This window comes from Miniopterus natalensis, chromosome 1 (assembly GCF_054644295.1).
Source record: "Miniopterus natalensis isolate mMinNat1 chromosome 1, mMinNat1.hap1, whole genome shotgun sequence".
Taxonomy (NCBI): domain Eukaryota; kingdom Metazoa; phylum Chordata; class Mammalia; order Chiroptera; family Miniopteridae; genus Miniopterus; species Miniopterus natalensis.
This window is the reverse complement of record NC_142081.1, coordinates 82,086,411-82,100,388: the sequence shown is the minus strand read 5'-3', so window position 1 is coordinate 82,100,388 and position 13,978 is coordinate 82,086,411. Positions and strand designations below refer to the sequence as shown.

At 43.9% G+C, this 13,978-nt stretch overlaps 1 protein-coding gene across 1 annotated transcript in view; it reads right to left on the bottom strand.

The window, feature by feature from the left end:
* Window positions 1-13,046, bottom strand: part of CCDC3 (coiled-coil domain containing 3) — an 85,826-nt gene extending 72,780 nt beyond the window's left edge. The window contains exons 1-2 of the mRNA XM_016203906.2: window positions 12,673-13,046; window positions 10,128-10,302 (exon numbers count right to left, since the gene is read on the bottom strand). Of these exons, the coding sequence (XP_016059392.2) occupies window positions 10,128-10,302; window positions 12,673-13,046 (549 nt within the window). The remainder of the gene's footprint in view (window positions 1-10,127; window positions 10,303-12,672) is intronic.
* Window positions 13,047-13,978: the final 932 nt, after the last annotated feature.

Sequence of the window (13,978 nt, the reverse complement as noted above, 5' to 3'; positions counted from 1 at the left end):
TGGAATGCTCGAGGCCTCCCCAGTCCCTCCCTTTTCTGACTTCCGAAAGCTGTATTGCCCACACCACTCATGTGATATTTAATGATCTCCTTATTTTTATTGCTGTAAGAACCAACTACGTGAGGGCACTGCTAGGTCCTGGGAATACAACAATGAAGGAGTTTGTATAGAATTTAGCCCTGGTTGGGGGACAGAGATATTAAAATATTTGCATAATTCATTACTTAACTGTATTTATGAAAAGCGCCCCAAGAAAAAACAAGTCTGTGCGAGCAGCATAACTGGAGAACAAAACCAGACCAGCCGGGGAAAGGAAGGAAAGCAGGTAGGAAGTGGGTGAGGGAAGTAACAGTTACTCTGTAAGCAGAAAGCCTCTCAGGTATGGGAGGCAGTCCAGTGAGCAGGCAAAAGTAGAAGGACTCGAAGGTCTTGAAGTAGAATGGACTGGAATGGTCTCATTTCCAGTTCTGTCACTGTCTACCCACATTCCATTTCACTTATCAGGCCTCAGTTGACTCAACTGTGATATTAATAACAGAAATAATTTTAGTGTTTATAGAACTCTCAGAAAAATAAAATATAGCCACTTAATTTTCCAGAGATAAAATAATTTAATTTCAAAGAACAAAATATTTATTGAGCATGTATTATGTGCTGAACACGAAGACCATAAAGGTAAATGGATTTGCCCGAGATTAATATTAGTTAGTGGGGACAGTCCAGATTAGAATCTAGACCTCCTGAATCCCAGCACTGGATTCCTTCCAACGGTACCCACAGCCCTCTATAATCTGGTCCAACCCTAACTGTGCAACTTCCCACTATTCTCAGCGCTAGAAGCCCAAAGGCTGAAATCATTCCTGTCAATGTTTACTCCAGGTCTTCTGAAATTCCGGGCCCTATTATGAGGTCACACATCCCCCTTTCATAGCTCAGACCGTGAAAGGATCCCCATCCTTGAGTGTTCATCTCAAGTAACACCTCCTCTTGTACCATTCTCCCATCACTGAGTTGGTCTACAACAGTAGTTCTTGAAGTCTGCAGATTTCTGGAGGACCCTGAGATCCTTTCAGGGGGTTCATGAGATCAAAACTATTTTTGGAATATTACTAAGATGTCTTTTTTACTGTGATGACATCTGCACTATTGGTGCAAAAGCAAAGGTGAGTAAAACTGCTGGCACATAGAGCAAGGCTAGGCAGTGGCACCAAATTATACTAATAGTCATTGTATTCTTCAGTGCCTTGTGTGGGAAGAAAAGAAAAAGCCAATTTAATTTTAGAATAGTCTTAATGAAATCATTCATTAAATACTGATCTTTGGATATACATGTTTTTAACACTTTGCAAAGAAATCAGAGCACACATAAAACACCTCAGCTGTTTATCAAAGTTCAATGGTTGTCAAGGAAAAGCACAATGTGATTGAATTCTGAGCTGAACTGGTGGCTCTCTCCATGCAACACTGTTTTTACTGGAAAAAATAAATGACAAACTACAGTTATTCAGATTTGAGTACTGGATAGACATTTTCTTGAAAATGGATAAAGCAAGCCTGTCACTTCAAAGAAAACAACTACCAGTATTTGTTACCAGGGATAAAATTCAAGCTTTCAAGCAACAATTAGAATTTTAGAAAATTTGCCACTGTGTGTTTGACATTTTCCCAATACTAAAAGAATTTGTTGTTGAGATCGATGGAATAGTAATGAATAGGATTTTAAAACATTTTTTTAATTTTAATTTTAAAGACCACTTTAGAGCAGTTTTAGGTTCACAGCAAAACTGAGCAGAAGGTGCAGATTAATACGGTATTAGTTAAAAGTCTTAACATGCAAGATCTGTATAACTGAATGTTCTAAATAGTCAATTCATCATATTAAAATCATGCATGGGGGAAAATCCATTCAAAGTGCAAGACAGACTAATGGATTTTCAGGTAGGAATACAAAGAATTCACTGATAAAATTTCAGATCTGCATTTCAACTAGGTTTTAAGAAAATACCACTTTTTGAAATTTTGATGTGTAAAAGAAGAATATAGGTGCTTAAATATCTGTTAAACTGAAGTTATACCCCTCCATCCGTAAGGGGCCTCTGTTCTTGAACAAATAACCTGGTGAACTAGACTGTCTCAGCAACCTTCCAGGGACATTTTTAATCAAATACTTCTAGGGTGTGTGGAAGATCTGGATGAACCGAGTTCTGATTATCTTCATCCATTTGGGGTTCAAACCTCACTTTAAAAACTACAGATCATCTTTCCCATTTTTATTTGCTCTTAATAATCAGAAATCGATACTCTCCTTTCCATCCCTGCAGTATGTTCTACCCAAGTTTGACCAAATGTTCTTAATGGGCCTAGACAAAAGGAAACATCAACTTCCAGTGCCCGTCAAAATGAAGGAAGCTGGATGCCTATGACTCCCACTGATTACAGTTCAAATTCTCTGCACATAATACAAAAAGCAACTACCTGTGGGCTCTGAAAACTAAACAATTAGAGGCAGTGAGACCTGAACCAACAAGGGATGAATCGTAGAATTATGCAGGAAAATCTCCAGGAGAAATCCCCTATCTATCAAGAAGACCCAGCAAGAGGGCCCCATGTCCTGGAGAGTACAGAGAAAGCCCCTGGTTTTTTCTCATCCAGTCTTGCCCTAAGGCCAACCCCAGATCTGCACTGACACAGTGGCACAAGCCAGAAGAAATAGATAACTTGAATAGTCCTGTCTATTAAAGAAATGGAATTGTTTGCAAATGACATGATCCTATATGTATAAAACACTAAAGGCTCCACAAACAACTGTTAAAACTAATAAACAAATCCAGTTAAGTTGCAGGATACAAAATCAATATGCAAAAATCAGTTACATTTCTTTACACCCACAATGACCTATCTGAAAGGATATCAAGAAAACAATCCCACATGTGATAGCATCAAAATGAAGAAAATACTTAGGAATAAATTTAACCAAGAAGGTAAAAAGATCCTTTACACTAAAAACTTTAAAACATTGACGAGAGAAATTTTAGAAGACAAAAATAAATGAAAATATATCTCAAGTTCATGGGATAGAAAAATTAATGTTAAAATATTAACAATATTAATTTTGGATTCTAGATTGCTAGAATCCAAAGCAATCTAGAGTGTCAATGCAATCCCTGTCAAAATTCCAATGGCATTTTTCACAGAAATTTAAAAAAACTGTTCCAAATTTCACATGGAACCACACAAAAAACCCTGAATAGTCAAAGCAATCTTGAGAAAGAACAACAAAGTTGAAGACATCATGCTCCCTAATTTCAAACTATATTACAAAGCTACAGTAACCAAAACAGTATAATATTGGCATAAAAACAGACACACAGATCAATGGAACAGAATTGAATGTCCAGAATTAAGCCTACCCATAAGTAGCTAGTTAAATAGCAACAAAGAAGGCAAGAATATACAATGGGGAAGAAACAGTCTTTTCAGTGAATGGAAAACTGAACACCCACATACAAAAGAATAAAGTGGGACGACTATTTACACCATACACAAAAAATCAACTCAAAATGGACTAAAGACTTGAATGTGAGAACTGAAACCATAAAACTCCTAGAAGAAAACATAAGCAGTGAGCTCCCTCACACAGGTCTTGGCAATGATTTTTTTGGATTGGACACCAAATGCAAGGGTAATAAGAGCACAAATAAGCAAAGTGGCTACAACAAATGAAAAAGCCTCTGTGCAGCAAAAAAACAACAACACATCAACAAAATGAAAAGGCAACTGCCCTAGCCGGTTTTGCTCAATGGTTAGAGCATCGACCCATGGAATGAAGTGTCCCGGGTTCGATTCTGGCCAAGGGCACGTGTCAGCTGCAGGCTCGTCCCCGGCCCTGGTAAGGCTACGTGCAGGAGGCAACCAATCAATGTGTCTCACATCAGTGTTTCTCTCTCTCCTTTCCACTCTCTGAAAAGCAATGGAAAAAAAAAATCTTCAGGTGTGGATTTTAAAAAAAAAAAAGTGAAAAGGCAACCTACAGAATGGGAAAAAATATTTGCATATCTGGTAATGGGTTAGTAACCAAAATATATAAGAAATTCATACAACTCAACAGCAAAAAACCAAATAACCCAATTTAAAAATGGGCAGATGATCTGAGGACATACAGATAGCCAACTAATCATCAGGGAAATGGAAGCCAAAAACCACAATGAGATATCACCTCACACCTGTTAGGGTGACTATCACCCAAGAAATAAAAGACAACATGTGTTGGCAAGGATGTAGATAGGAGGGAACTCTTATGCACTGTTGGTGAAAATGTAAATTGGTACATCCACTATGGAAAACAGTATGAAGGTTCCTCAAAAGAATTTAAAAAGAATTACCATAATAGCCAGCAATCCCTCTTCTGGGTATATACCCCTAAAAAATGAAATCAGTAGGTGAAGGTACATCTTCTCTTCCATGTTACTGCATTATTCACAACAGCCAAAATACGGAAACAACCTGTTTCTGTTGACAGGTGAATGGATAAAGAAACTGTGAAACAAACACAATGAAATATTATTCAGCCTTTAAAAAGGAGATTTTTGCCATATGGACAACATGGATGGACCTTGAGAGCATTATGCTAAGTGAAATAAGTTAGACAAAGACAAATACCATATGATCTCACTGATATGTGGAATCCTTAAAAAAAAGAGAGAGCGAGAAAGAGATACCATGACACATCCATTAGAAAGTCCACTTTTTTTTACCTAACACCAAATATTGATTAGGATGCAGAAGTGGAGCTCTAACACATTGCTAATGTGAATGCAAAATGGTAGAGTTACTCTCAAAACCAGTTTTTCAGTTTCTTATAAAGTCAAACATACACTTACCTATGATTCAGCAAACTAAAATATACAACATACTAACATACTGTATGATTCCATTCATATGCCATTCTGGAAAATGCAAAACTAGTGGCGGGAACCAGTCAGTGGTTCCCAGGAGCGGAGTTGGGCGAGGGCCTGACTGTAAAGGGCTGACACACAGGAGGTTTTCTGTGATGATGGAACTTCTCTGTATGGTTGTTATAATTGTGATTATACAACAACCATGTGCATTTGTCAAAATTCATAATTGTCCATGAAAAAGAGTAAATTTTATGGCATGTGGATTTTAAATATTAATTTGGAGAATGAGAGAAGGTAAGAGTAGGGGGGAGGGGTTGAGGGAGGTTGAAAAGGGGAGAAACCTACTGATTTTATTTCCTAAATCCCTCTGATTTGTTTACTTTGCTCCATCCCCACTGCTTCCACCATAGTCCAGCATGAGAGAGAGGGGGCAGGGGAAGGAGGAGGGAGGGTCAGAGAAGGCCCCTGCTTAGGCCCCAGAGCTCCTTGGATGACAGACATTCTTCATTTAACAAACGTGTGAGAGAGCATAAAAATGCACCTGATATGCAACAGTAAACAAAACAGATATCCCTGCCTTTGGGTCGTCTGCTTGGGTAGACAGTGTCTGAAGCGTGAGAATACAGAGGCCACGGTGGCTTGAACAGGGTGGCTGCCATCCTTAAATATAACAAAACCCCTCCCTCACCAGTTCTGCCGCTTCACCTGCAGCCTTATAGCTATTAATCCACCCACAGCCAAGCTTCGTGGCAGAGCTGCCCACCTCATATTTCCATACCCTCTTGTCCACCACGCTCCTCATACCCTCACAATCTACAGTCTTCTCCCTTCCTCAGTGGAAACTGTCCTCAATTAGGCCACCAAAGTTGAGTGGTCTTCAATCCTCACCTTATTTGACCTCAATAGCTTTTGGCTCTGTTGATCAGTCATCCTCTGGAAACATGCTGTGCCCAGGACTCTCCTAGTTTTCTTCCACCTCTGACTCCTCCTTCTCAACCAATGATAGCATTCCGCAAGGCTCGGTCCAACCCCAGGTCTCCACTCCTCTTTATGCCCTCTCCCTTGGGAATCTCATTCGGATTCAGTTTCAACTGACATCAAATTACTGTTCAGTCCCAAAGGTATATCTTCCACTCGGTGCACTTCTCAAAGCTCCAAACTTATAGATCCAACCACCTCAACTCAATATGTCCAACACTAGACTCATGAATTCCCCTACCAAACATATTCCCACTTCTCAGTGTTGGCCCTGCCATACAGTTTACATGCCAGAAACACAGGAATTGTCATTGCCCCCCAACCTCCTTTGCCACCCAAATCCAAACCATCATTAACACCTACTTATTTTGTTTCCTAATCTCTCAAATTTGCCTACTTTACTCCATCCCCACTGCCTTCACCGTAGTCCAGCATCTGTCTGGTAGCTTTATAACAACCTACCTGTTCTCACCACATCACTTGGATCCCCTCCAATCTAGCTGGTGTTTTCAAAATGTGAATTTGATTCTATCACTCTTTGCTTTCAAAACATAAAAGGTTTCCTATTATTGTTAGGCCAAAGCCCAAATTCTCACCAGGATCTATCAGTCCCTGCATGGTCTGGTCCTACCTAATGCTCTTTCCTCATTGATCTCGTTCATTCCCCTTGCTCCAGCCACAGGGGCTTGCTTTCATTTCCTCAAAGGCACCATGTATCCTGCTACCACAGGGCCTTTGTACGTACTGTCCTTCTCTGGATTGCTCTCATCTCCCCCAGTGCGTCTTTACCCAGCATATCTTAGCTCCAGTATCAGTGCAACATAGAAGGCTTTATGTATCCCTGAGCCTAGGTCGGACTCCTTGATTATTCCTTTTCTTTCCTTTGGAGCATTTATTTCCATTTGAAATTATAAGGTCATTAATGTGGTCTTTTGATTGTGTCAATCACCAACACTAGGACTATAAGTTTTATGGATCGGGGACTTTGTATTTTGTTCTGCATTACTGGTTGGATGAAAATACTCACTGAAAATGTTTACAAGAAACTAATAACAGCAGCTACCTGTTTGGAGGGTGGGTGAGAACTGGGTGCATGGGTGTCAGAGGTGGGAGAGAAATGAAGGGCCCTTCCTGCGGTCATTCCTCTGAAAGTGGCACAGCCAGTCTAGGTGTTCAGATTACAAGCTTATATTCCTTCTAACACAGCTGGCGAATAACTCCCCCACCCTTCTCAACTGCGAAAAAGAGAAAACTGAGATGGCAGAGCACTCTCATAAATTTTATTTCAGTCCCATGACATTTTGTGACAGACCTAGACAACTATGAGCCAGTCTGGGTCTGGGTCCCAGGGGACAGGACTTGCAGAGAAGGGAAAATATCCAACTTTTGTTTTGACAGTTATACTCACCCAGCAGGATAGAAAAGAAGAAAGAAAAATGTCCTTGGCTGGTGTGGCAAGAATCCTGCCAGTAAATCTGGTGGATGCTCCAACTTGCCAAAGACATCCCCAAGGTCCCATTAACACCATGACACTGAACGAGGGCGGCACTGAACACTCAGTAACACTGCTGACTTCCTCGCGACCCTTGAAAGATGTGTTTCTACTTACTGAGGCGCCGGTGGGACACTTGAAGATGGAACTAGAGAGTGGCAGGACTTTGCTGCTGAGGGTGAGGTGAATGTGGCCCTGGGTGTACATCACAAAAGCTTCCTTATGTACGATTTTCCTCCTCTTCACTTAACATCTGCACTGAGTATAGAGTTCCAGACTCACTGATCCCCCAAGCTAGGGAAAGTGAGAAGTATCAGTGAAGCGAATAAAAGTTGCCTTCACCACCACGGTCTAGATCACTGCCCGAGCTGACTGGAAGCTGAGAGCAACAGCACAGACACTAGAAAGCCCAAGAACTCGCTGTGATCTAAGACATGGCACGTCATACATGAAAGGCGTGCGATGGGCAATGTCCAGGCCATTTCCCACCGTCTCGGAACACGGGAAGCATTCATGTGCCCTGATTTTCAAAACTATCCTCGGATCTATTCCTTCTGGAATAAAAATGTGACTGAACAGCTCTTCTGACCCCCCCTAGATTGAGGGCCACCATGGGAAAAACACAGACTGCTGCTGACCAGATATATTCATCCCGGGTGGAACGACAATGTGATGCTCACCTTCAGAAAGAAAAGGCAGAAACGCGTGAGCATTCTTTTGAAGAAAGGAACTAGGAGTGCCTATAATTCCTCATCCAACTCTGAGGTCATCAATTCACAGCCACTTTAATCACTCCAGAGTACATAAAAATTCCTCAAGGAGCATCATAAGATGTAAATCATAATACTGACCCAAAAAAGACATTTAATTTTAGTTTAAAATTAAATTCTAAACTAGCTCACTAATTTAACTTTGTTCTGATGTGCTACCTTTCAAAGTGGGCAGGAGAAAAAATGCAAGGGGTTCAAGAGGTGTTGAAAAGTGCACAGTACCTCAGATCTAACTTCCAAATGCAGCTACGCAGGAGCTGGAACAACTATCTTCCTCCCCCAAAGCTTCTGACTCCCCCTCAGAGCCACCTCGCACACCCTCCCTTTGTTATCTAGGAGCCCAGGGTGACTAGAGGGAAAATGGAAAGGACTTCTCCCCAAGATCAACATCTGAGCACCAGAAACAGGGCTGCCTTCACATTGAAGCAATTCTCAACAGTCCTATTGTTCTGTTTTTTCAAACGATGGAAAATCTAATTCCAGAAAATGTTAATAGCTTCATTATGTGACCATCGGACTAATAAGTTATGTAGCCAAAGAGTTTGGGGCTAAGCTACTAAGATATTTTTGGAATAACATCTGATCTCTTCATTTAAACCTATTGTTATCAGGAATCTAGGAGTATAAGCAAAACTCCTACAAAATGGAGACTCAAACACCAGCGCCTCAATTTGGAATGTGCTAAGACATGACTCGGGCTGGGGACACTCAGGCTTATACTTGGCAGGCCCAGGTGAGTATGGAGTAGCTGCCAGTGAGTATGGAGAAGGGGAAGAGACAGGTGCTTGGGGCCATGTTGGGAGCAAACTATAGGATGAGTGTTCAGAAATTTATGACAAACCGTAGAGGAGGGGTTAGAGGATTCTAGACTGCTGTTAACGAAGTAGATCTAAGGGAATAATCTCTTGATAATATTCAGGAAGCAAAAATAGAGTTTTCCTTAGTTGGATGTACCTGCCCATCATGCTAATGGTTTCTGTGCAAGAGCATGAAGAAGGCCTCCAGGTGCCCGGGAGCCCTGGACAGAAGATAATGATGTTCGGAAGAACAAGGCAGCTACCCTAGGCCGACACGCAAGAGAAAAGCACTTCACCCAAACCCATCACATAAGGGTGGAGGGAAGGAAGCCCCCAAACATGTGCAATGGCTCATTAACCCATAAGACAGTCCTTGTCCTGAGGGGTACCCACATCCCCACAGCAAAAGTCTCTCCAGCAGTCTGTCACATTGCCTTAAAAAGTCCCATACAGAGGAATGGCTTGGTTCCACAATCATCCCACTTCCACTGTGGTAATGACATTGCTTTGGGAAAGTAGCAATCCTCACAATTTCCCCACAACTCTGGCATCTGCCCCAGATTGGAAGACCCCTTTGATATACTCACCCCCCAAATCATCCTGACCCTTACATTCCACAACCACCTTGACCACCCTGTACCTCTATGTCTTAACAACTATAATGAAAAATCACAGAAGTGTTAGCCATGATAATTATTCCATTTAATTTCCTTAAGGACATTTTCTTTCCTCTTAGAAAATTTCTTAGAGGCCTATGCTATCAATAACACCAAAACAACAATAATGATGGTAGTCACAGCAGCTCACATGTGTAGAGTGCTTACCCTGTCACGCACTTTGCTAAGGGGTTTACATATTTACACATTTTACACAGTGAAATCATATTGCATCAGCCTTATGATATAGATGCTACTACTGTCTCCATTTTACAGAAAAGGAAACTGAGGTACAGTGTACCAACCTTCCTCCCATCTTGTTCCCTCACTTTGTGAGGGACCCCATGCTGGTGGTAAAGCCTTAGGAATCTGAAGTTTCTGAGCAGTGTTTTTTAACTGCTGGCAGGGAGGGAGAAGGAAGGATAACACTCTTTAGTCTGGGTTTTGGAAAGAGCATTCTTGACTCCTTTGGTCACAAAACTCATACAAGATGTGGCTACTATTTTGCTGCTGCACCGGGTACAGCCAGTTCTTACCCTATTATCTTCCTGGATCTCCCAGTCACTGGAGAAAATTGTCAGTTGCTGCCCTTGGGAGCAGTTTGAAAACTGGAAAAGACTGGAAAACATCCTTCTGTTCTCTTGAGTGTCTGGAAAGATGGCATCTTGGAAATTGACTCCATGAGGCAAGAGGTTATAATTTTCATCCATCCTAGTGGGGAAGAGGAAAAAAGAAGATGTAGAAGAGACATCTATGGGGTGTACCAGCTTTAATCAAGAGTCAGAGAAGACTGACAGTCTTGCCAATTACACAACCATGTCTCACATGGCTCTCATCAGAGGAGTTACTGTTTCTAATTATTCTCTGCCTCAGGTACATGCCTCTATTCTTAAGGTTTTCAAAAAGATGACTTTGGGTGAAGCAGGGGGGAAAGTGTGTGCTTGCATATATATATATATGTTTGTCTATTTGTATATCTCCCAAGAGGCCTTCCTTCTAGAGAGTGTTCCTTGTTTCTTGGTGAATGTAAGGTCAGCTGGGATGGCCAGTTGGAATGATCCTGCCCTTACTCCTTATCTTCTGTCTGACATGAAGCAAATTTTTAAAATTCTCTAAGCTTTAGTATTCCAATCTGGAGAAACAGGGTAATAACAGCACCTTACTCCTTGGTGGCAGTGCAAGGACTGCATTAGAAAATAAGAGTAAATAAAGTACTTGGCAGGAAATGAGTACAGCACAAATTAGTTAACATTTCTATAGAGCCTAGAATAAATAGCCTGTTGGAAAGACAAAGTCACAAAAAGGAAAAGGAGAGATGGAAGTCACACTCCAGCTCACCAGTGAGTCTCCACTGCCACTTCCCACTGTGACACTGACCAGAGTCTATCTCAGTGGGTCCCGGATAACAGAGCAGGAATGATTTGTATGCAGCTGTTGACACAGGAAAACACAGCCCTGCGAAATGGAGCTTTATCAGACTACTATTTGACTATTTATTTCTGTCCTAACTCTTTGTAAATGTCAGAGCAAAAGATGAAAGAGCTGGCTGACCACCACAGAGCCAGTGGACAAAACTCTATTTCGTGACAAAGTTGGGGGGGGGGGAGCCAGAACAATGTCTACTCAAGTACTCCGGCTCTTTTTTCTTTGGAAAATAAAGTTTTGTTGTTGTATAGTTTTATAGCTGGGTTCTCAATGTTTTTCCTAAATAGAAATATGAAAAATCTGAGTTAAGTTTCCCTGTATAAGTAAGGTATAGTCTTAGTCCTTGCTGGCTTTATTTAGAAACAACACTTCTTCAGCAATGAAAAAAAATTCAACTGAATCTGACTAAACCACTCAAGCCAACACAAAGCACGCCATGTATTCTAAACTTAGATATTTTGGCTCCAATATGGAAAACATGTGTTGCCATGGGCTTATGGAAGTCCTCTGTGGAACTTAACTGTTTTCCATCTCAGAGAAATGGGAAATCTCAAAAGCTCAAAGTGAATCTGCAGACCCAGGTCACAGTCATTCAAATATCCTTACCGCTCCTTCACACGCTGGGCAGACTGGAACCAAGACAAATCACAACTTTGGTTAATTCACTCTCTGGGTATAGATGTTAGATCCCATTTTGATGTTTCTCTCAGTTGCCCTGTATCACTCTCCTATTTCAATCGGAAACAACCAATGCATTTGGGGTTCCACCTGTTGCTCTCTGTTTCAGACTTCAGTGGAACCCATTGACTGAATTCTTATGCACATGCACTCCATCCTGACCACAGGCCAACTTTCAGGGAATGGCACAAGATCCCAGGAGTCTCCAAGCAGGGAGGCCTCCTGTCCTCACCTCTATCCCCTTCGAAGCACTGTGACTCAGGGCCTTACCCCCAGAAGCCCGCTCCTCTAAACCTTGGCTATTTTGAATGGCTTGGCATTGAGGTCTGTTGGCAGCTGATGTGAGACTGATACCAACAAATATGAGTGAAACAGGAGCACAGCTGGTCTGTATTCCACACCATGCATATCCTGACATTCAAGCAGGTGGGGAGAAGAAAGTGTGACTATTCCTGCATCTAACCTGCATCAGGTGTTTCCATGAGTTACCGTGTTTTAGTCTCAATCAGCCTTGCTTTTCACATTACTGAGGTGAAGATATTGAGGTTCTTGAGGTCAGTAACTTGCGCAAAATCAGAAGGAGCAGAACCAGAATCCCAACAACAGTCTGATTTCAAAGGTTTTTCTTTTTCTTTCTCACCAACCCAAACTGCTCCCACTGAATCCAGTTTAAAAAAAAAAAAAAAAAAAAAAAAGTTGACTCAAATGAAGCATTGAAAACCACCTTGGTCATTTGCCTGAAACAATCTTCTTTGCATGAAGCACAGAAATCATTCCTACTTTTTCACCACCCTTAGCCAGAGACACCTGGTGTCTTTGTAGAGGCGTCGGATAGAGTGAGGGGAGGACCCCAAGGCATACTCTCATATGGCACGGACAGGATTCTGTGGGAGTCCTGACCTGGCTGCAGATAACGGCGACCTCGGGCGGTCAGGCAGAAGGGCAGAGAAGGTGGTGGGTGCGAGGGGCCGGGCTCACCTGAGGAAGAAGAAATAGGAGTAGTCCTGGACCACGGTGTGAGAATGACACGAGAAGTAGCCCAGGCCGGTGAGGTTGAGCCTGGAGCCGGCGGGGACCTCGAGCATGCTGCCCCACGCCTGGTCGCACAGCATCTCGATCTCGGCGGAGTAGAAGAGCCCCGCGTCGCCCGCCTCGTGCTGCCAGGGCAGGTAGTTGTAGAGGCCGTGCACCTCCTGGTGCAGCGCCAGCACCCTCGCGTACACGATGATCTCCGCCAGCTCGGCGCGGCAGCCCTCGCTCAGGGGCCGCCACTCGGACGGCAGCTGGCAGCCGCGGGCGGGCCCGAGGCGCGCGGCCAGGCAGAGCGCGGCGAGCAGCAGCGGGCGCAGCATGCCGGCGGCGGGGGCGGGCGGCGCGGGGCGGCGCGGGGCGGCGCGGCGCCCGGGGCGCACTAGCCCAGGCGCATGGCCGGGCCACCGGGGGCCCGCGGGGCGCGGGGGCCGTCGGGGAACTGGGAGCGCCCGCCGGGGCCGGGCAGGGCCGTCCTGAGCGCTGCGCCCCGTGCGCCGCTCCGGGAGCTCGGCACGCCGCTCTCCCCGCCGCCGGGCTCACCGTGCCCGGCCCTCCCCGGGGCGCTTTAAAAGGGTCGTGGGGCGGGCCGACCACCGGCTCCTGCCCTGCCCCTCGCGACGGGGGCGTGGGCGGCGGCGGGAGAGGGCGGGGAGGCGGCCTGGCGGGGGTGGGACGCGGGCCAGGGACGCGCGGGAAGCTCGGGAGCAGCCGGGGCTGCGGTTCCCGGCCGCTCGGCGTTTAGAGGGCGGAGCGCCCCCCAAAAGGTCACTGCTAGGAGCGCCCGTCCAGCCCTCTTCCTGCACCCCACTAAGGCACCAGGGCAAAGCTTTCCAGGAGTAAAGCGTATTCCAATCGCGTGGGATCCTTGAAATAGCTGCTGCTCCTTGGCATGAGTACTCTGCGTTCATTTTTACATTTTCTATGTGGTTTATTTAGAGTCAAAATACACAGAAATCAAATCTGAGTCGACCTGCACAGGTGAGGGGTTAACTAGGAAAGTCGGTGTGAGCTACTCTTTGGATCTCTCCCTCCCTCCCTTACCTCCCGCCCCCCTGCTTATTATTTAATCATGATCTTAGAAAAAAGCCTCAAATATTTGAAAAGCCATTTTGCCCTGATGTTTCTAAAGGTGCATGGTTTACATAATTCCTACTTCCAGATTCTAAACACCCTACACCTGAGAAATAAATTCTGCCGCCAACGCCAAACAGCTTTTCACAAGACAATGGGTGAATCTTGAGGAGACCCAGAC